Source organism: Oryzias melastigma, linkage group LG5 (genome assembly GCF_002922805.2).
Source record: "Oryzias melastigma strain HK-1 linkage group LG5, ASM292280v2, whole genome shotgun sequence".
Taxonomy (NCBI): Eukaryota; Metazoa; Chordata; class Actinopteri; order Beloniformes; family Adrianichthyidae; genus Oryzias; species Oryzias melastigma.
This window is the reverse complement of record NC_050516.1, coordinates 7,472,545-7,496,562: the sequence shown is the minus strand read 5'-3', so window position 1 is coordinate 7,496,562 and position 24,018 is coordinate 7,472,545. Positions and strand designations below refer to the sequence as shown.

At 38.6% G+C, this 24,018-nt stretch overlaps 1 protein-coding gene across 1 annotated transcript in view; it reads right to left on the bottom strand.

Annotated features, from left to right (window-relative positions):
* igsf21a (immunoglobin superfamily, member 21a) overlaps positions 1-24,018 on the bottom strand; it is a 276,459-nt gene that overhangs the window by 90,266 nt on the left and 162,175 nt on the right. The window contains exon 4 of the mRNA XM_024270945.1: positions 16,310-16,428. Coding sequence (XP_024126713.1) covers positions 16,310-16,428 — 119 coding nt within the window. The remainder of the gene's footprint in view (positions 1-16,309; positions 16,429-24,018) is intronic.

Below are 24,018 nucleotides of genomic sequence, written 5' to 3'. Positions count from 1 at the left end.
ATGTGTTATTTTATTTCAGTTGCGTTAATCTCATTTTTGCGCAACATGGTTACTTCTGTGTTCTGCAAACCTGGAGGAGCATTTTATCCTGGTCACACCATGGTCATTTTAGATAAATATAAATATTAAATAAATGATCAGAACTTCAGTTCTGTCATAATTTTCAGTTTAAATTATTTTTTTACAAAAATGGACTGTTTAATACGCTCCACGTACAAACCGCATTCCGACAGACAGCACTCCGCTCTAGCTCCTTTTAAGAAAAGTGATCGGCTTGGAAAGTTAAAAATCATCATTTCAGAGGGAATGTTCACCTCTTAGCATGTGTTTGTCCAGGTGATGAAGCAAAACTTTTTTAAAACAAAGTTTGAATAGTTCAATTCTTCTTCGGCGTTTCATTTCTTCCTTCATAGGTTCTCCTCTCTATTTCTTTTCTACCTCATCCGAGTCTTTAAAATGATCAAATTCACCCAAATAGGTTAAAGTAAACTGTAAAATCACTCTCACTCTCATTCTACTGTCTTGCGGTTGAGTTAAACTGAGGAATAAAGTATATTAACATTTGAATGATGGTAATAATAAGAAGTTTGTGTTCAATGTTTTTGGATTGCTCAGAAAAGTGATACTACCGTTTTTGGATGTGTTACATTGTCCAAGACTGAAATAACAAATGACCTCTCAGTGGGGTTAAAGTAAAGGTTGGAAACCTTTGCAAAACATTCTGGAATTTGTGTTTATTGCTTAAAATAAACCAAGCTAAATTATTATATCAAAATCTTTAAATTAGACTATTTAAATGAAAAGACTTTTATGAAATTCTTCTGGACAAAGCTAACAGGTTGTCTTTTTTCCTCAGAAAACCATTTTATTTCACAGGACTAGAATTACATTGCATTGGGGGCCATTCTGAGTCTCCTTACAATGAAACAGATGTTGACCTTTCTAACCTCCATCGCCCTTGTGCTACTTTCTAAAAACACGTCTTACATTCTATAATTCCATTCAAAGGAGATACTTTTTGTTGAGCTGCTTGAAAACAGCTTGTGAAGCCTCATTCAAGTGCAGCGACACTGAAGTAAAAGGTACAGACAAAGGTACTTTTCCTCATCCTTTGGCTCAGTAAGAGGCTTGTCTTTTGGGAAGAAAAGCCGTTTCTCCTCTGTCGCCTTCTCTGTCGACCGAGCTCAAAAGAAGGGGACCTTGGTGGTTAGCGGAGCACTACAAGAGGTGCAGACGTCCTCAGTGAGCGGGAGCGAAGGGAATGAGTCTCATACTTCACAGCATACAGATGACCACAAGCAAACAACGTGAAGCGCCTCGTTGACTGTCAGGTAGACGCGTTGAACCGCGGATGCTCACCGGCACCACAAGAAAGTGCCTCATCATGAAAGACAGCACAGGGTTATTCTCAAGTGGCGCTTTAAAGACTCTGGAAGCCATTTGAAGATGTAAACTTGTGTGCAGCAGCATTTTACTTTGAAAAGAGCTGCTGATAAGCTGAAAGTTTCTTTTCATCAAAACATCTTAAACAACTCTGGAGCTTTGACTCTCTAAACACCAACCTCCACTTGATTCTGAGGGCTCTGGCGGGGGAATACGCTGCTGAGCCTGAAGCCCCCACCGCTGCTCAGCTGTCTTTAAAGCATAAAAAATAGAGTGCTTAAAAAAAAAGAAAAAAATGGCAAAGTCATTTATTACAGCATTTGATCAGAATCTATTCATGTCAGACGGAACTACTTTTTCTCTGCAGAGGCGTATTATGCTCAGCTCAGCTTCAGGACGTGTTGTTTAACATTGCAGCCATATGGTCGTGGAAGCAGCAGGGTCTCATTCAGACGACCCTGCGTCTAAATGGAGAAACTCTGAAGGCCTGCAGGCCGTCTTTCCGTGTAGTGAACATATGGGGAGAGCAAACGCAGCTATTATACTTAGAAAAACCCCAAAATGGAAAATTAAAAAAGGATCAAAGTTCATGTTGTGATTCAAATATATTTTATCTTCCCAGTGAAACGCTCTCAGTCGGTGGACTGTGAGCAGACGGAGCGGTTCCACTGTCTTGTTGCTTTTTTATTTGTTTGATGTGTAAAATCTGTGGGTATGGAACCCAGGCTGCAGTCTCTCTCTGCGCGTATCAGCCACCCTGCTGATGAGAGCTCGCCGCACGTCAACAGAATGAGGAACTAAATTAGCTATACAGAGAAAAAAAATTGGGCTGCAGTCAATGCAGCCTCAAATGAGATACTTTATGACTGCAAAGATGAGCTTCAGTTTATGCCACAACACAGTCGCAGCTAATTGGAGGCAAGATGGTGGCGGCACTTCACTGTGTTAAACTCTGTTGCTACATTTCTAAAAGAGCTTCAGTGACTCCTGAGAGAAACTAACACCAGGTATATCGAGGGATACCATCCAAATCTTCCCTTTAAAGATCCACTTCAATCAAAATGGTGTTTCTAACATGTTCTTGTGGCATTTTTCTGATGATGGAGGTTATATATAAAGAATATTAAGATTAAAAATGCCGTTCTGAGTATTTCTTTATTCAAATTGTTGTGAAGTAGGATCAGATGAAAAAAAGCCGTTTGAAAATGATTGTTTTTGTGATATAAAAAAGTGTGTTCGGCCACAAGGTTCCTGCTCCACCCCATTCTGATGCATCCACTTGCAGATACATAGATCCGTCAATGTCTTTGTTTTCCTCGTCTGAACTAGAATCTGGATCCAAACTGTATAGCTCTGACTCCACGTCCTGAGGGTTAAGGAGCCCTGATTTAATGGGAACAGGCAGAAAAAAAACATGGAGAGGGCCTGAACCACATCTTTACAAATGACGAGTTGGGAGTAAGAATGCGTTGCAGAGAGAGATGCAGACCTGGAACCTCTTTTTTATTTATGTATTTATTTTTTTTATTTTATTTTTATTTTTTTATTACAGATCCATATTTGTTTTAACCAAGCAGTTGCAACTATTCTTCCAGGGCTCCAGAAATTTCACAAACCTTTTACATTTATAAAAAATACATGCAACTATTAACACATATAAATAATCAAAATAAGTAATAACAAACAATGTTCACAAAAATTGTGTGATTCTTGCTTCCCCACTACACACACAACCCACTATAATGGCATTACTCAACATTGCCAATTAATGTTTATTTCTTTTTAGATAAGTAAGCTTTTAGTGATAATTTGAAAATAACTTTGCTTTTTGACCATGAAATAGCTTTTGGTAATAAATTCCAGTATGACATGTCTCTGTACAGAACAGTCTTTTTGATGTTATTGGTTTTTGCTTTTGGTAAAGTGAAATGACCATCCTCTGCGTGTCTTGTAGAATAGTTAGGTGTATTGTGACTAAATGTACGTTTTCTATAAATGGTAAATTGTGTTTTTGTTACAATAATATTCCTGATAAAAATCAATAATGAATAACTTAATCTGTCACTTAATTGTAGCCACTTTAATTTTGTATGCATATGACTGATATTAGTTCTATAATTGAAGCTAAGTACTACCCGTGTTTTGTAAGTTTTGAACTTTGCTCAGCAGGGTTGATGTGGCTGTGGACCAAATTACTGGACACTAGTCTATATTTGAAAGTACTAAGGCTCCCTTGTGGCTATTTAGTCTCAAAGAGCCGCATTGGAAGAAGCTCATTGTGCACCCTGGGAATCAAACCTTGATTTCCTGCATTCCGCACTTGCACCTGTCTCAAATTGCACGTGGAAGCGCTGGGGCGTCGAACGGCGTGTTAGCCTAAGTTGTGGTTCAGACCAGGCGCAAAGCACCGCGGTCCTCCGTGACCGGCTTGCGCCTTGCAGTGGATTTTTCTGGTTTCTGGTCTATTTTTTGCACGAGCCGCAAGAGATCAGCATCATTTCTTGTAGGAAGTTACGGCAAGACACGCAAGAAAATCCAGACAACTTTCAAATGTAACCAGTTTTTCACTATAAAATACTGCAATTGACAAATGTGATCAGGTTGCTGTATCTTTTTTTTTTTTTGGCTTTGTGTCAAACACAAGCACAAAATGAAAATAAACACAAGAATTTAAAAATAAAAATGTTCAAGTACAGCAAATAATGTGTTTGAAAAGGAGTGGGTAGAAGAAAAAGTCGTGTGTGGTCCCACCACTTTTTACAACACCTTATGTTTCACATATATATTTACATTTTTTTACGGAAAAATTCTTGTCTGGTGTGAACAGAAGGTGAAGCGGATACCACGCACACTCAGACCGCTCACCACTTCACAGCACTTCCGGGGTGAAGCAGGTGTTAACCAACTGAGCTATTCAGCCTTAGACCGTTAATTTTCATTTTATTATATGATAAACCAATGAAAAAGGGTGTGCGGATTGTCTTTTTTTTCCAAAATTGCCTGATAACTACAACTTCCAACTTCTTTACACTTGGTGTCCTTGAGAAGCCTCAAATGTCCTCTGTAGACACCCACAGGAGTTCATTCAATTGTCTGTAGTGGTTTGAAGGTATTCAGGCAGAGATGTTCTCCACAGAAACAGAATGTCCTACCTGGTGACCAAACCGTTTAGTAAAATAACCTGGAAAAATGAGCATCTTTCTTGAAAATGGACACCTGAGCCTGTGTGTTTTCCCCCCATCCATGGAAGAAGATGAATTCCCCAAAGAATTCTGGGGGGAAATGATTTCAGTCTTCATATCCTGTCCATCACAACCCATTCAGATCATTACAGTCATCCAAGACAATCTCAACGCTAAACTCTTTTTGAGCACAAATCAGTTGATAAGCAGTTTAATTAAAATTGTGTATCCATTATTGATGTAAACCCTGCTTATATGGGATGAGAAAATAATTAAGTCTTTCACCACCTTGGTGTTCATTTCTGTTCCTTAAAGTTATAAATAACAGTGGCGCCACCTAATGAAGGGTATCCTTCGAGTCACATCTTCACGCTTCGCAAAAGGTTAAATGAAAGGATTTCTGGAGTTACGTGACGAGATGTTTAAGCACAGAGCCATTAAGATGTCTTTCATCGGGCGAAGAAGTCACGACCAAACGTTAATCTAAGAGCAGAAAACGGAACTGGAGGCTGAGATTTCTCAGACTGGATGCAAATCAAACAACCTCTCAAGGTCAGGCTGAGTTTTCAGGCACAAACAACCGTCCTTAATCTCTCCAACGCCACAAAGGAATCCCTTTCTGTGATGAAAAGATCTTTAGGATTTTGTTTCTGAAAACTCGTCTTCATGAGGGCAGAAACATCACTTGTATATTCAAATACGTTGTGGTTTTATTTTCATAGTATCTATATTTGTTCTTTAAAGCAGCAGAGACACAAAGTAATCATCTTTGTGTCTAGTTTGTGAAAAATACTCCAAAGTAAATCACTTGCTCACGATTGGAGGTGTGTGTATTCAGGGTTCAAGCTCAAAAAGTCTTCAACCTTTTTATGAAAAAAGCTTTTCTTTCTAGACTTTAACTAACACCCCCACAGAAATTAGTGAAGAATCAAAGACTCACAGACAAACGATTGTGTGACTACAGATCCAGCCGTTTATCAGAAGGTTTCGCCTTAACATTCGACTCGGTAAAGTCATTATTCAGAACACAAACAAGATTTAAAGAAGAAGGTCTTTTGAAAGTTTGCATGGAGGCAGCAGCAGTTCAGGGTTTAGCCATTCAAAACAGCACAATTGAGTTTCTTCACAGGAGATTCATTAAAAACGATCCCTCTTCTTTATGAAGCCATTTAAATCCTCTTCATATGTGTGCTTCCTATTACAGTAATTAGGGTCTTTCCTCTCTTTCTTCTTTACTTTTTCTGAACTTGACACACTAATAGGTTATGAATAATTCTGTTTCAGTTTAGATGGAAATTAACCACAATGCCAGAGGCCGTTCTTCTCCCTCTTTAGCAGAGTGGTGATTTAAGACCCGGCAGAGTCGGGGGACTTGGCTACCCCAAAACCACATCTTTCACTCCGTCCCACCCAGAACTGACACAAGAAACGGTTAACAGAGTACACCGCCTCAGACGGCTTAGAAATAAAAGATTTAAGCTTCTGGATGGACTTTAAAACAACTCGGGCTACAAATATTGAAACATTTAAGTGTGTCAGCTGTTACTGTGAGAGACGGCGGGAAGGGTCTGTGGTTCAGTTGGAGAGCTCTAAGAACACATCATCCATGCATCATCATCTCAGAAAATGATCACATTCTTCATCCTAACTTTTTTATTTCTGTTAACTTTACTGCAGTGAGACATCTTAAGTCTGAGTCACATGGACCCGAGAAGGGACGGACCCGTACAAGTTCTACAGGTTTTGTGGTTGTCTGGGTCCGTGGGGTTTCTAGAGAGGAGCGACTGCGTCTTAAAAGGAGCGCAAGTGTGTCTTTCAGTTCTCTTCAGGCTTGCATGGGACATCATGAAAATGGAACCTATTGTTGTAAATGTGCATTAGAAGTATTCATAATGTTGCACATGACAGATGATGCTGTCGTACGGTGTCCTTACGTCACACTCTAGTTGTTAGTTAGCTGCAAGTACTGTCTTCTAAAGCCTTGTTTCCACTGAGCGGGCCGGCACAGTACACTATTTGCAGCATTTCCATTGATGAATGCTCTCTTGCAGTACTGAACCGTAGCTCCTGGGGGGGGGCCCATCGGTTGTGGGTCCATTGAAAAGTGGAATGAAATGGTTGGAGGGGGAGCTATTATTGCCACCCGTTGACTGGCAGAAAGTGATGACAACATTAGAAAGCACCAGTACAGTATGGCGCTCATTTAAGGTGACAATTCCAACATTTGTAAGCGTTATGCCCTGAAAACAAACTGCTCAGTGGAAACGCTCACCAGAATTAACAGGACTGTATCAGACCACTCCCTATACTGGACCATGTAGGACCATACCAGGCCACCAAGTGAACACGAGGCTTTACTGACCCTCACGTGTTTAAGTGTTCACTACGATATCATCCACAAAATGCTGATAAAAAATGTTCACAAACATTTTCTCTCTATGAGTTCACTGAGCAGTCTGTGACCTTGAAATGTCCTGTGGGTCACTTGCGCCCCATTTTTCACCTGCAGACAGCCCAATCTCTAACAAGGGAAATTGGGACTTATGCCTTTGATGTTAAAAAAGGTGTGCTGATGTCCAGTAAGAAAAGCTGATTCCAAAAGTAAAATCACAAGAACCACAAAGTAAAGTTTCTGCGTGTCAGTGCGTCACTGAACTCTGGAACAAGTTAACCACCGAGTTCAAACAGTGCAACAAGTATCCATGAATTCAAGAAAATGTACAGAAAAAGTGTTTCTTTACAATTCAGGAGACCCGGGGAGAGAGCAGTAGTTTAAAAACTCTCCCCTGAGCGGCCTTTAGCACTGATGCTAACCCCAAACAGGGCTAGCCCAGCAGTTCCTAGTGTAACTAACTTCTTGGTTCTTTTATGTTGGAAGGTGTGTGGCCCTTCGTTGTTCCTTTAGAGGCAGGGAAGGCGTGGCAAGTTCAGCCAGAGCCCTCTGTAAAGAGAGAGGTAAAATGTGTCGAAAATAAAGAGACGGTGAGCATGACCACCACATGGCGGAGCCCTTGTCCTGTATTCATTTTGTCTGTACGTCGGCGTGACGGATAAACAAACCTCCCCGTCGCTCGGTTACACTAGTGTTAGCTTATGTGCTGGAAGGCAAATGAACGGAATGAATCACAGTAACAAAAATTATGATGTCATTAAATGTGGGCTACTAAACATTAGATCAATTTCCTCAAAGTCCCTGTTAGTCAATGAATTGATTAATGATGGTAAACTTAACTTGCTAGCTCTAACAGAAACCTGGCTAAAACAGGATGATTATGTTCGGCTGAATGAAGCAACCCCCCCTAGCTATAATAACTATCAGGAATCCAGGATTACTGGGAAAGGAGGTGGGTTAGCAGTAATTTCAGAGTCATGATTGATCCTTAACATTAAAGTTAAACACATTTATAATTCATTTGAAGCATTGTACTATAAATCACCCAAACAGAAAGACTCAAAAAGCAGTTTTATTTATAATTATTTATCGCCCTCCCGGCCCGTATTCAGAATTTTTATCTGAGTTTTCAGAATTTTTATCAAATATTATTTTAGATTCTGACAAAATCATAATTTCAGGAGATTTAATATTCATATTGATGTTTTCAGTGACTGTCTTGGAAACGCATTTGCAGCTTTAATAGAAAATGTTGGTTTCACACAAAATGTAAATCAACCTACTCACTGTCACAAGCACACCCTGGACCTTGTTTTAACTCATGGAGTTGAGATTAGCCAGCTGAATGTCCTTCCTCATAACCCTATACTCTCAGATCATTTTCTAATTACCTTTCAGTTTAAATTAGAAAATCCTACTGCTCCAATAAATAAGAAAGAGCTTAAACGAACATTATCTGACCGTTCTGTGTCCGAATTTAAACTCGCAGTCCAACCAATGTTTAGTAACATGTTGGATAAATATTCTCAGAGCACTTTAAGCCCCGTTGATAATGATCAGTTTGTCAATGATACCATGCAAGCCCTCAGAGGAACACTTGATGCTGTTGCCCCTCTGAAACTCAAGCTTGTTAGACAAAACAGAGTAGCACCGTGGTTTAACGCTGAAACACGTTCCCTAAAACAAATAACTCGTAAATTAGAAAGAAAATGGCGCCGTTCCGGATCAGAGCACTCTCTGAATGCTTGGAAATGTAGCCTCTTAAGTTATAAAAAATCCCTGCGTAAAGCGAGAACTCAATATTACTCAACTTTAATAGCAGAAAATGCAAATAATCCAAGATTTCTCTTTAGTACTATAGCCAGGCTGACCAGCAGCCACAGCTCGGTTGAACCACATATTCCTGCTACTATCAGCTCTGAAGATTTCCTTCAATTCTTTGATAATAAAATCTCAAATATTAGACAGAAGCTAAATGTGGTTATTCCCACTATCGACCCAAAGCAGGCAGAAGTCGTAGAAATAAAGGCATCCATAGAAACGTCTGTAACATTAGACTGCTTTACTGCTGTGGACCAAGCAGAAATAGCATCAGTTATTACGTCTTCTAAAACCTCCACTTGTCTCTTAGACCCAATCCCCACTAAACTTTTTAAAGAAATCTTCCCCCTTATTAGTGAATCCATATTAACCATAATAAATACCTCTCTAGAGACTGGTTATGTGCCTCAGTCTTTTAAATATGCTGTTGTTAAACCTCTTTTAAAAAAACCCAGCCTGGATCCTGACATTCTAGCCAACTATAGACCAATATCTAATCTCCCATTCATATCTAAAATCCTAGAAAGAGTTGTAGTAAAGCAGCTGCAGTGCCACCTACAGGACAATAATCACTTTGAAGATTTTCAGTCAGGGTTCAGACCTCACCATAGCACTGAAACTGCACTGGTCAGAGTTACCAATGATTTGCTATTAGCTTCAGAAAAGGGACTAATCTCTGTTCTGGTCCTGTTAGACCTCAGCGCAGCCTTTGATACCATCGACCACAGCATCTTACTCCAGAGACTAGAGCATGACATAGGGATCAGGGGATCTGCCCTCCAGTGGTTTGAATCCTATTTATCTGATAGATACCAGTTTGTTAATGTAAATGGACAGTCCTCTCATTGTACTAGAGTTAGCTACGGAGTCCCTCAGGGCTCAGTTCTAGGGCCCATTCTGTTCACGCTTTACATGCTGCCCTTAGGAAACATAATCAGGAAACATAGCATTAACTTTCACTGTTATGCAGATGATACACAGCTGTATTTATCCATTAAACCTGACCAGAATGACCACCTAGAGAAACTGAATTCATGCATCAGAGACATTAAGACCTGGATGACAATTAATTACCTCCTCCTGAACCCAGAAAAAACTGAGGTCATGATACTGGGTCCTAAACACCTGAGAGATGCTCTCTCAGATCAGATAGTCTCCTTGGATGGTGTAAATGTTGCCTCCAATTCTTCAGTCAGAAACTTAGGGGTTTTATTTGACCAGGATTTATCATTTAAGGCTCACATATCTCAAGCTTGTAAAACTGCATTTTTTCATCTACGTAATATAGCTAGGATCAGAAATATGTTATCTAAAAGTGACGCTGAAAAACTCATCCATGCATTTGTTACGTCTAGACTGGATTACTGTAACTCTTTACTAATAGCATGCCCGAAAAGTTCTTTAAAAAGTTTTCAGCTTGTCCAGAATGCAGCAGCAAGATTGTTAGCAGGAACTAGTAGAAGAGAACACATCACTCCTGTGTTAGCTTCTCTCCACTGGCTACCAGTTGAATCCAGGATCAAGTTCAAAATCCTCCTGTTAACCTATAAGGCTCTGAATGGTGTGGCCCCATCCTATATTAGAGATCTCATAGTTCCTTACCAACCAGTCAGAACACTTCGTTCACAAAATGCTGGACTGCTTGTAGTTCCTAGAATTTCTAAAAGTACAGTTGGAGGTAGAACCTTCAGCCATCAAGCCCCTGTTCTATGGAATAAGCTCCCAGCTCATGTCAGAGAGGCCAGCACAGTTTCTACCTTCAAAACTAGCCTTAAAACATTCCTCTTTGGACAGGCGTTCTGCCAGGCTAGCTAGTAATCAGAGAATATTCCCTCTCCTGTGGTCCTTGTGAGGCTAGATTAATAAATTAATATTGATGCGTTTAAATATAAATTTAGATTTTCTATCATCGTTATTATTCAGATCAGCTCTGGGGTTCTGTTCTCTATTCTCATCTACTTCTCCTCTCTTCTATTCTTTATTATTTATTGTATTTAGTTCTCCATGCTTTTGTTGGTGCAGTTCCATTCACATGTTGTTCTTCTTTCCCACTCTCCTCTGGGGAGCGGGAGAGATTTCAGATCCCCGGTGGATCGCCCACGCTCCCACTCTTGGCCGTGGACCACGCCCCCGACACCATCCTGCATCTCTGAGTGAGAGTGATTCCTGCTGGGTCATCTCCCTCCTGGTCGTGGACTGCACTTCTGCTTCATCTTGACTATGGACTTCATCATCACTCGTCCCTCAGCTTCATCTGAATGAACTCTTGTTGTAGAAGCTAATCTTTCTTTAACTGTTCTGGTATCTCCTGTCCGTCCTGGGATAGGATCTCTCCTTCATGTGGGAATCCCTAAGGTTTCTTCTTTTTTCCTGACTCAGGTTTTTTTAGGAGTTTTTCTTTACCGGGAGGGAGGGTCTAAGGGCAGGGATAACCAGTTTATTTAGTCTGTTTAGTTTTTAACTATTGTTCATATTTTGAAGCCCAATGAGGCAAATCCTTTTGTGATTTTGGGCTATATAAATAAAATTGAATTGGATTGAATTACAATTCAGAGATAAGGGGACTTGATGATGGGATTTATTTTTTTATGATTATTAATGAGGATTTCATTTTTGTCACATGATGTGACATTCAATAAGGATTGTCAATTATTGTTGCATTAGTGTATTCTGACTGTTAGGAGTCAGTGCGCTGTCTTCCCTCTCTGGTCACCGGAAGGAGCCGTATCCAGAGTTTTAACACTGCGTCTCCCAGCTGCCCCAGCACACACTCCCCAGATGCTGCTCAGCTGAGCCAATCTGCTAATCACCCACCTGGTTCTTAAGCAGCACACAGAGCTTCCTTTAGTGTGAAGTACTGTCACTGTCCTCGAGTTAGCTACGGAGTCCCTCAGGGCTCAGTTCTAGGGCCCATCCTGTTCATGCTTTACATGCTGCCCTTAGGAAACATAATCAGGATACCAGCTGTCTGCCTGTTTGTGACACTGACGTTAAACAATAAGGAATTTATTTTTGTTACTTGATAGATAATATTTACTTAACTGAAAAAGTAGGAATATTTTACAATAGATGTTAAGAACTGAATTATGGCAACCATGTCAGGAAATTAATAAAATTTGATTTACATTAAATCTGATGTGTGTGAATGTGCTATACGTAGAAGTGCAAATCTGTCTATTTATGATTTGGAGCAATTGAACTGTCAAGAAGAAAACATTTTCTAATTAATTCATGAATTACTTTAAATAAATGTTATATATCAATGTTTTTATCCTTGTTTTTTTTTCCTTTTTTTCTTGAAATCAGTCAAGATTTCCTGTACACGAAAGCTTTCGTTTAGGTTGCATGAATGTTTTTTCTTCCATCGAGCCCATAAACAAAAACGGTGAGTTTCTCCAAGAACAACCAGAAGAGAATTCCAGGAAACTCTTTTCCAAATGAACACTACTTTATTTTACAGTAGAGAAAAGCGTCCGAGTTTCTGATCATTCATGATGGTGTGGAAATGAAACCAATTTCTGCCTCATTTTAATGTTACACCTTCCTGTTTGGTGGCCCTTCTTTTGAATTCTCATTTAAACAGATGGCGCATAATCAGAGTGTGAAGATGGAGTCCTTTAGTTTGATCGCACTTCTGTTTATCTGTGTTCTGTTTTCAGCTTTTGTTGTAGATTTTTGCCCCGTTGGTCATATTTCTATCATGCTTTGAATTTGAAGTCCCTGTCTCCTGCACAAACACCACCAACAGTGTGATTCTGAGAACAGAGAAGGATTGATCAGATCAAATCCAGATTTATCTTCTAAAAGAATAACCTACAGGGAATACTTCAAATATATTTCCTTAGTATAATGTGGTTTCTTGTATTACATTTAAAAAAAAAATTGGTTTAATGAAACATGACTAAATATTTGAATATAATGACGCTATTTGTGAAGCTGGAGGCTTTTTCCATTAACCAAAAATAGCTGTGTGTTTTAGGAGAGGAAAGGGATGCTGAGGCTGTTTGATAAAACATTTGCATTTTTAAAACTGTGGTTTTTTTGCTGAATTTTATGTTTTATTGCTAGAAAGAAATGGCTATAATTATTTTTTAAAAAACAAAGTGCATTTACGAATACACCTTGAGGACCACAAAGCATCCATAAATCCAGCGATGACCTCCTCTTCATTTGGACAATCTCAACTTTTCTATTTCAAACTATCAAATGACTGAAATCTCCGTCTCATCTTCACATCGTTGACCTCTTTTAAGCAGGTTACTTTAGATTTCACAACACAGAAAACTTGAATGCGACACTTCCTCTGTCAGGGATAGAAACTGGCAGAAACTGAACCTCTCAAGTGTAATCTGCAGAATAATGGATGCAGCGATGGATGACAAGGTCAGCTATGGTGACCCTCTTCAGCGCCAGCTAGAGATCCGCTTTCCTGCAGGCCTCAAATAGACCAAAACCAGAAAACTTTCAAGTAACTCTTTAGGCATAAATCAGGAAATATATATTTTTAAGTATTGCATTAAGATTGCACCTGTGTTTTAACTCTAACTCCTGAGGCGCCGCTGGTGACGCTTAAGCACAAAATCTTTAACATACTAAACTTTTAGACCGCTAACACAATTATTCCAGGAGATTTTGAAGGAGAAAAGCAGCTTTTCTCTCTCAAAATCTTTTGGAATTATTGTGTTAGCGGTTAAAAAGACAGTAAATCAAAGAACATAAACAGCATTAGCTGTATTAGCTGCAACACATGTGGACCCCAGGAAGAATAGTCTCACCTTCGGTTGAGATTAATGGGGATCCTTAAATAAATAAATAAACACTCTGGTGATGGAAATAAAAAATATATTTTGTTGTTGCTGAAAGCTCAGAAAATAACAGACACCACCGAACTTCCATCTATTACTAAGAAAACATCAATATTTCATTAACTGATATGTTATTTTTATTGGTGAAATAATTTACAGTTGTTGGTTGGTGAATTACTAATAAAAAAAATCAGAGTTTGAACATTTCCAAGACAAAAATTTACTTTATATATTTTTAATACCTGTGAGATAGATTATCACAATAAATTGGAAAACTACCAAACCACAAACAATAAAAGAATAAAAAATAAACCACAACAAGTTTGTGTTACAGAAAAATGTATCTTCTCCTCATGAGACTGATGTCATTAACGAGACATGGAGATGAGTAAATGAATGTGTTTGTTTAATTAATAACCAAAAGAATCTCTTCATACAAATACTGTAGAGTTTGTGCCAAATTATTCTGGAAATGACTTTTTCTAGGATTTTCTCCATGTAAATGACAGTCAGCATCATTTTGATGTCAGTAGAACATCAGAGTTTATATGCAATATTACTGAATAAACTTCCTATAGATAGCAGTATTTTTTTCAAAAAAAAAAAAAAACCTTAAAATGTTTTTCATTATCAAACACAACAGAGTTCATCAACATCTGATATATTGTAAAGAACTGAAGATGGTCATTGGGTGAATTTGCTGCATTAGGAGGTCATATTCACTGAAATCTAAAGCTATTGCTTCTAATCATAAACCTCTTCATAGGTCATGTTCCATTTGAGCAGAAGACCTCTTATTTTAGCAGCTTCACAATTCGGCTTAAGGTTTCCTGAAATATCTAATACTTTCTTAGTCCGAGACGTTCAACCATTTCAGGCGTTTCAGCAGAGATCCTTTTTCTTTCCCATATTGTTGAAAATGTTGGACTGCTTAATAATGTGGAACCTCCTTGTTTAGTAATTCTTCCTTTAATGAAGCTCACCTGGTAAACTAATGGTCACAGGTGTCTGAGATTCATGTCATTGATCCAAAATTCTTAATGAGTTTCATTGAAAAACTAAGAATTTGATGTTTTTGACAATTAAATACAACCTGCATCATACTTTGGAACACTTGATATGTGACTGTGGACCTTTACGGAAAAGCAACAATGATTAACAAATGAATGAAGATGGACTCTCATATCTGTTTGTTCTATTAGTTTCTATTCTTGCTGTCTGACTTTTTCCTTTTGGTTGATCTTCTGATGTTCACACGTATTTATTACCACAAATATGTGTGAATTCTGAGTGTGCAAAGAAAATGTAATGAAATAAGTCATCTTTGACCAACCGCGTGTACAATGTCAGATTATTTATTTATTTTTATTCTGTAATAATGATTGTTCTGATAAATGTAAAATATTTTAGTAATTTATGCTCAAAGATGAAAAATAAGACTGATATAATGCTAATAAAATTACAACAAGTCCTGTGCATCTAAAGTAAGAATCCTTTCAGAGAAAAACATGAAAACAAAAATGTTTTAAGATCTAAAATATTAACCTAAACAACTGCTTAATAAATCCTAAAGACTAGAAAACATTTCCAGTCCTTTAGCGTATCGATGGTGAAATGGGGGATTCCTTTAAACCTCCAGCCTGACCTTCAGAGCTTCACGTTTTGGTGTTTCCCACGTTCCCACCAGTCAAAGGATTTTTTCCCACCATGCATCCTGCTGATTTGGTCAAAGCAGCGCCCCACTGGCTCGGCGCCGGCAGGTACGTCCGTATGAAAATAAGGTTTTTGCAGATTAGTCAGAGATGATCTGCAGGCGGAGAAAAGGGAGCGTGCTACTGACCAGTGTGAATGAGGTCAGGAGTCCATCCTTTGTTGCTGCTTCATGGGTGGACTGAATGGGTTGTAGCTAACACTGTTTGTCAACCTTGTTATTTGGAACATGCAGGATATGAATATAAGTGAATAAAGCCAAAGTCAGTGTCACTGCACCACCATTTCTTTAAAAAATAAGCCGACAGACTTTGTCTGCAGGGTGGGGTAATGTAGCATGCTGCGTTTTGCATAATTCCGTCAGGCGTAATGGGAACTGTGCATACGTAATGGGAGAAGGTGTAATGTTCAGCTGATGTACCGATGCCGGTGAATCCAGAGGAGACGCTGCAGCATCTGGAGGCAGGAATCATCTCAGAGGAACTCGCTCAGAAACCGTTTGTTTGATTACAAAAGAAAAAAAGTGCAAACAACATAAAGTTCATTGGCCAGAATTATGAAAGCGACACTTGATAAAGGTTTTTAGCTACATGATACTTATGAGCTGTGTTTGAACATGTATGTTCAAGATACTCAGAGGTGGAAATGACACATTCAGGTTTGCATTAGATCACTTTGTTTCTCCTCATCTAATTTTACATCACCTTATTTGAGTTGCACATAATGAAACCATGTGAAATAGTTTCTTCCTTCAACTTTCTATATTTCTTATTGCAGAGAGGTTTTGCTTGTCTTTAAATGTCTTAAACAATCAGCTCCCTGCCTGCCGTCTCAGGTCTTCACCGCAAGCGCATGCTCAATTTTTCTCACCATCTTTGACCTGCCGACTTTCAAAAGTTCCTCTGCATGCACCTCATGTTTCCAGCCCAGCATCCTGCTCTAAAATATACATCGACTGCTCCAAGGAAGGGCTCATATTTTCCTGTAGAATACCGAGTGCAGATGTGGTTACTCACACATAACGGTAAGAAAAACATTCCCTGAAGCCAGGACAACCTTCTCCCTCGTTGCCCGGTCATAGATGCCCACATGGCACTCGTAAGGCCCGTTGTCTGAGATCCGTACCTCTGGCAGTCTGTAGAGTACAAACAAAACACTTTGAGTCCACAAGAACCATTTCATTATTCCCATGTCAGTGGTTAAAAAGGACATTTTAATTTTAAAGGTTCTTAGAAATGGATGAATAGATCATATCAATCAGAAAAACGCTTGACAAAAATGATAAAGACTGGAATCAAACATCCAAATGGAGTTTTACATTTTTAAACATCATTCTCTATTTGAGGCTGTACGGTGGTGCAGTGGTTAGCGCTCTTGCCTCACAGCGAGAAGGCCCCGGTTCAAATCCCGGCTGGGACCTTTCTGTGTGGAGTTTGCATGTTCTCCCCGTGCATGCGTGGGTTTTCACCGGGGACTCCGGCTTCCTCCCACCGTCCAAAAACATGCTTCATAGGTTAATTGGTGACTCTAAATTGCCCCTAGGTGTGAATGTGAGAGTGAATGTGTGTGTGATTGAGGCCCTGTGACAGACTGGAGACCTGTCCAGGGTGTACCCCGTCACCCGTCGGCAGCCGGGATAGGCTCCGGCACCCCGCGACCCCGAAAGGGACAAAGCGGCCAAGAAGATGAATGAATTAATGAATGCATGCATTCTCTGTTTGTTTCTGTCTTACGATCAACAAATGTGTCTTAAAGTCTTAAACGTTTAAGAAAAAGAAAATTCCAGACGACATGATGGGAAATTGTGACACCTAAAGGTGACCTCCAAAAAACAATAAGAACACAAAGCACACACAATCATAAATAATAGTTAAATTGCAAAAAACATGAACCTCTAAAATGTTGCTAAAATCAACATAACTCTTACACAAATGTAATAATTAGGAAGTAGGTTACAAGACTAAAAAAATGAAGCAGTTAGAAACTTTTAATAATAAATTCACACCAACGTTAGTATCCTTAAGTAAAGGTAAAATAATGACAGTTTTATCTCGCTGAAGTTCTTTAAAGACTAAGAAGTCGGGAAGAGTTCTGCGACAGCATATGACCCTTTTTGAAAGTAATAGGGAACCCAATCTGTGGCTTGTGCTTGACTCCCATGTCAACAGTGATAAGCAAAGTGAGACACCATCAGTCACTGTTAGCCGCTGTGATTTATTCCCACAAAACAGGAACGATTGTCCTTGCCGCCTGGGTGTTTCTGCAGGGACCTTTGTTGGAACATTGTTAGAGAGCTCGTAGCAGCTTTAATGAGTTCAGCTTTGAGAGTACACGTGTGCGTGTGTGCACGTGTGTGTGTGTTTTTATGTGTGTTTTTTTTAAAGTGGTGTATGGATATTTGTTCTAAACAACTTCAAATGTTTGATTTGTTTATATGTTACTAAATGAAATAGTTTGAAAACATTTGCCACATTTTACCAGATGTTGTTTAATTATTAATATGACCATGCTGGAAAAAATACAAATTTCATTTGGTCTTAAAAAAAAAAAAAAAGTAACTAAGCTTCATTTCTTTTTTGTTGTTTTTGTTACTATCCCTATTTAGTAGTGATGTGTTAAATTATACAACATGTGCATTAATTTATGACAATCACTTCAATCAATCACCTTATTTATATATCATCAACTTGCTGTTGAGCCCAAGGTGGTGAACAAAAAAGACATACATAAACATCAGCTAAAACAAACAGAGTCTGTCCAAGACAGTTTGATTGACAGATTTAAAAGGAGAAAAACTCGGAAATGCAAAAACTAAATGATTTCTTATAACATTTGTTCTCTTTCAGAAGAAAAATGACACACAGACATGTTAAAAACTCTGAAACAGGATTTTCATTGGAGGAAGACTTTAAAGATTTTGTGTTTAATGGACACTGGCCACACCTCAGGTGTCAATTTAATTTTTTTTATATATATTTCCTTGAAGATAAAGAGTAAAAATAAGTGCTTTGTCTAATCCTTTTTATTTTACAGCAGAGTGTAAAAGTGATGAGAATAGAAAAAGCATATTTGCTTGTGTGCTGGTGGTTTGAGGGGGGGGGAGTAATTGCCTTTGTCTAGGGAAATGCTGATGTATCTCATTGCTTTGTGCTTTTTTGTTTTACAAAGCCTTCAGTTGGGTTATTCACGGCCTTCGCCGTGGCATTCATGGACTCCAATCAGAGAACAGAGCCCACCGAGAACGAAGACAGAAACCCACAGATGAGATCATTTGAGGTGTGCAGACAGAGCCAAAGACGAGAGAAAAGTCCTCACAGAACACCCCCCCGCAGGATGTCAGATTTGCTGCCACGAGTGTGAAGTCCCATCCTGTTTGACAGAAAGTCCCATCCATCAGAGCTGCGAGTGTAAAAAAGGGAAAGGTTGTAACTTCTGTTAAATATTAAGACATGGGTAATTAAATTTTCAGCTCTGGCTCTAATCTTTGATGTTCAGCCTTTCAGAGGGGGGTCCACTGAGATTCTCTTCACAGAAACGGAACATGTGACTCTGGGAGTATTAAAGCTGTTTTGCTGCTGTTACTTATTCACCATTTATAGGTCAGCTAATGTTAGGAATATTAGTTGGAATTCATCTGCCACTTAATTTGAAATTAAATATTGATGTTGGTTATTAAGATTGTTGCCTTTCCTCTGGTTGTGACGTGCAAAGTCGACTGTTTGAGACATTTAAAGTCCCACTCCGATCATCTTTTGATCTGTTTTCAAAGCCTTTCCAGTGGTCTTTTATTCACGATGATGCCGTTTTAGCCAAAAGAAAAGAAGCTGTTGTTTTCTAGGACATAGTTTCTGCAGAGCAGCGGGAGTTCATGACTCGTTTGTGTGGAGTGAAGCTGCGTTCACATCTGATGTGATTCTCGTGTCAATTTTGAGCCGTATTCTTCTCTTTTGTTGCTGGACTCTTGTCAAAATAAGTAAGAGTAAACTAGATTCTCCAGATATGTATGGGAGGATCAACCAAGTATTTATATTTAGCCTGATCGCTACATGTTCCAATGTCTGTAAATATCTACTTTACTTTTTCTCTTTTTTTTTTTCTTTCCTCGTTCCGGTTCATGAGCGGACGTGGCTACACAGCTCTCCTCATCGCCATCGACTTCAAACTGACTTAATCTTGAATTATCACGACTTACTTCGCTAGTAAAGTAAAGATGTCTGATCAGAAGTTAATAACCAGATATTGATAATCCATGTAAAGGAAATGGTTTGGTAGAGTCGGGCTGGGATTACACTTCCTCCCTCGTCCTTTAAAGCAATCTATAATTTCATGTCTAGTTATCTTTTGACTGATGTATCTTTGTACAGATGTAAACCTATGTTGATTGTACTTCACATGCATTCTTGTTTGATAGCTTGAAATAAACCATTTCATTTCAATTCAACAATGTATGGACGACATGGATGATGTTGAGAGATCGGGTTGATTTATTTTGAAGAGCTCCATGAAAGGGTTAGGGTTAGGGTGTCAGTAAACCTGTCTCCATGTCTTGGTTCATCAGATCATTCAGAGACTCTCCCGGTACGGTGAGCTTCACCATCCACTGCAGGAGCTGCGTCTGAACCATGAGCCAGAATGTGACCCAGTTTGATGACTTGCTGTACCACATTAGACCAAGGAGAGAAAAAATAAAAATAAAATCAAAGGAAATTTGCACCGTTGCTTTGATGGAAAAGAGAAAAAATATTACAACGTTGGGGTTAAGTATATAGGGATGCATTCCAACTTCATTAGATTTCTGAGTACGGTTAGAAATGTTTTCTTTTTAATTATATATATATACTGCTCACAAAAATGAAAGGAGCACTTTAAAGAAACACATTAGATCCATCAGATCTCAATATGAAGTTGGATATCTATACAAATAACGACAGGGCAGTGTCTTAGGAACAAAAGGATGCCAAGTCTTTTAATGGAAATAAAAGTTTTCAGCCTACAGAGGCTCAATTGTGTAGACACCATCAAATCAGAGTGAAATGAAGATGTGGCAGGCTAGTCCATTTTTTCCAAAACTTCATTTCTGCAACTCAAAATGCTTTTCAGTATCTTGTGTGGCCCCCACCAGCTTGTATGCATGCTTGACAACGTGGCGGCATGCTGCTAATGAGACGACACGCTCTCCCGCTAGCTTACGCCTCACACCTTGTGGCCCGTCCAGCATATTTTCTACATCACCAATATGATATTTTCAAACAGCATTTTTATTGTCTCCTCTGGATTTACAGTGATTTAAATTTACAAATACTCAGAATTTGTATATATCTTTATATAGGAACTCCACCATCAGAAAAATGACACAAGAACTTGTTAAAAACACTAAAAACACAATTTTCATCAGAGTGGGTCTCTGTTCTTCCCCACAAAAAATCTTGTTGGCATATTTTTGTTTTTCACAAAGTGCTCTTTATTCAGATTTCCTTCATAGCATGCAGCAATTTGCAGCTTTTAACGTCTGAAGACAAACAAGGAAATATTTTGATGTGTTTTAATAAATCAGCTGCAACAAAGCATGTCATGTCAATGACACACAGTTGGGGAGATGGTTTGAAGAGGCAAACCACCCATTAATCAGAACCGCCTCTCCTGCAGCCCAAAATGAGTATATTAACTCTAATTCCACGTCAAATGATTTAATGGGAAGGAGCATAAGGGAGGAATTTACATCAAAGAACAATAAACACACATTTTAAGAGCTCATATCTACACCAAAAAGCAGGCGCACACAGCCGGGATCAATAGTAATGGGCCCCCATGGAGGTGCAGCAAAAACAGCATGCTGCAAAGAGAGATTGATTGTCCCCGAGGAGATGCATCTGAAAGCTCTTTCCTGTCATGCAGGCCTTCCTCCAGAACTCCTCCTGCCTACAAATGCAAACAAATGCCAGTGCCTGGATGGAGAGTGAAAAAGAGCAGTCCTGACAGAGAAGCTTCTGATAGCTCATCCAGTCAAACTCTGCATCAAATTAACAAGCACATTGTCAGCCTCTCTTTCTGGCCTGAAGCATTTCCAGTGAATGGCTCTGCTCTGGCAAATGCAGAACACTTTGCACTAGATGAAAAGCAGAGACAAATTGTCTAGTGGACCAGATGCAAAGTGAGGTGTGTAATCACCCATGTTTCCTTGAAGATTGAGCATGAAACATAATGATAAGGATAATGCTATGATTGTGTGAGTGCCAAAGGAAGTGTGATTGGCTTTGTGCTCACTGCTTCCAATATAGCTTGTGCTGATGTGGCTCATCTTTCTGTTCATATCAACAAAGCTACAATTCGGTTGTTTGCCATCACTGCGTTCATGGATTCCAATGCAAACAAGTGCAGAGCACAGACAATCAAAGACATAAAGGATGAGGGTTTTACCCAAACAAGTGTGAGAACAAACAAAGGAGCTGCAGGAGAGGCTTTCCGGTGATTACAGCACCTTAAAAGCCCCATTGAGACACCGAAAAATGGGTTGCAGTCCCAGAGAGCATGTTTGGTTACAGAAATCCTCTCAAAGACATCTGGATGGTCCACAGACGGCGAGGCCAAATCCCACTAAACTTGGTTTAAAAGAACCTCCAATAATTCGGAATTTACCAAAAGCATGTCTTTATTTTTATTTATTGAATTTGAACAACAAAATTATATTTAGTGAAAGAGTAAAATTATACAATTAAAAATAGTATATTTTTGAGTATTTTTACTATTATTATTAGGGGTGTGTACTGGCAAGAGTCTAGCGATATGATACGTATTGCGATACACGTCCATGATATAATACGTATCCCAATATATCCCAAGTCAGTACCAGGCAATATTTCACTATTCTTTTTAATCACAACATAACAAATATCTGAATATTCATACATTTTTCACAAAAGTAAAATAATAAAATACATGCTATTTAATAATCAGAACATTAAGCACAGCAAATGTATCTCATAAACAAGTTGCTTTATCTCACATTTGTCAAAGTCAAGGCCCGGGGGCCGGATCCGGCCCTCTGGGTAATTATATCTGACCCTCCAGATCATTTTATTCTATTGTTATTAATGGCCTGATGTAATCTTCCACTTGTATAATTTTAATTAATACATTTTTACAGGGAGTAAAATATTGACATTTATTTAAAGTTAAAGTTGATTTATTCTGGAATAATATTCCTGCCTGTTTTCATTCATGGTTATGTTAAAGTTATGTTTTAAAGTTTTAAAAATGTAATTTCAGAGTGTTCAATAAATGGTTATCCTGTTTGGCCCGCGACCTAAGGGGGGTTTTGGATTTTGGCCCCGTGTGCGATTGAGTTTGACACCTCTACTTCCATAGTGGTCAAAAATTATATATCTGTTCCAATTTTACTCTCTATTTTATTTGAATTACTTTGTATACATTATTTTACCGATGTTTTAGAATTGTGTGTGTACTTTCACATTCTCCATTTTATTTTTTTCAACATCAACCAGATAAGGGACTCCCGATGGAAGTTAGCCTGAGGCTTTAATCTGGCATATTTCCATTTGCTTTAATGTTTATTAATATGCATTGTCCCTTTCTCAATAAAGTTGATACTAATACTAGATGTTTGCTTTTAATTAATAACTAAATATTGCTATGGCAGTATTTTAAATTGATACAGGAATCACCAATAACGTATTTCAATATTTTACTGAATCTATATTTTCTCCCATCCCTAATTATCATTCTTGTTTAGCAATTCTAACAATCTTGACTTTTAAATGACTGATGCATCTTTTAGCAGTTGTGAATACATTTGTTGTCATTTTTTTGTTTTTATAAGTAAATTTGTCTCGATTGTTAAGTATTTTGTAATGTTTTAATTACAGACTGATGCACTGATTTTTAATTGAAAATTCTTAGTTTTTTAGTGAATAAATGATGGGTTGACCAAAGAGCACTTTTTTTGTACACGTGACAAATAATGTATAAACCTATCGGGTCAAACTGGTAACATGACATAAAAATGTATTTATCTTTTTAAAATTGATAAACTGGAGATGACATGTTAAAATGCAATGCCATAAAAAATATCCACAGTAATAAATGGAGCAAAACTGTTTCTGATCACAAGTCACTTTCTCTACTGTTACCAGGTTTCACCATTTTCTATCATAATTGTTTGGAGGTTTGGGACAATGACTGCAAACTTCCCGATATTTACAGTTTGAGCCCCTAAAGAAATCAACACAAATCATGCGACAAACACGCAGATGAAATAAGCACCAAACAGAAATGAAATGTTTGGGGACACAATGACTTAATGCCAACAAACATACAGACTATGTCGGGGGTCGGCAACCTGCGGCTCCGGAGCCGCATGCGGCTCTTCAAGGCCCCCATTGCGGCTCAGTGGCGCTTATTCAAAAATGTTTGAAAATAATAAAAAATGTTGGAAGGAAATATATTGGAGAGATTTGGGTGGGAGCAGAGCCAAGCAGATAGCTGGCAGATTTTAATCCAGAGATCGCTTATGTCCCACACATTGTATAAGCCCAAGGGATTGGAAGACGTACCGTACACGCATAGCATGTATATTAGATGGTGTCAACATATTGATTGTCATTTTTTTAACAGTCCAGGACAGCCGACACTGTGAGGACCGTCACTCATACACACACCACTCTCACTCATGGTGCCGGTAAAACACTCAAGTCCCATAATGCAACAC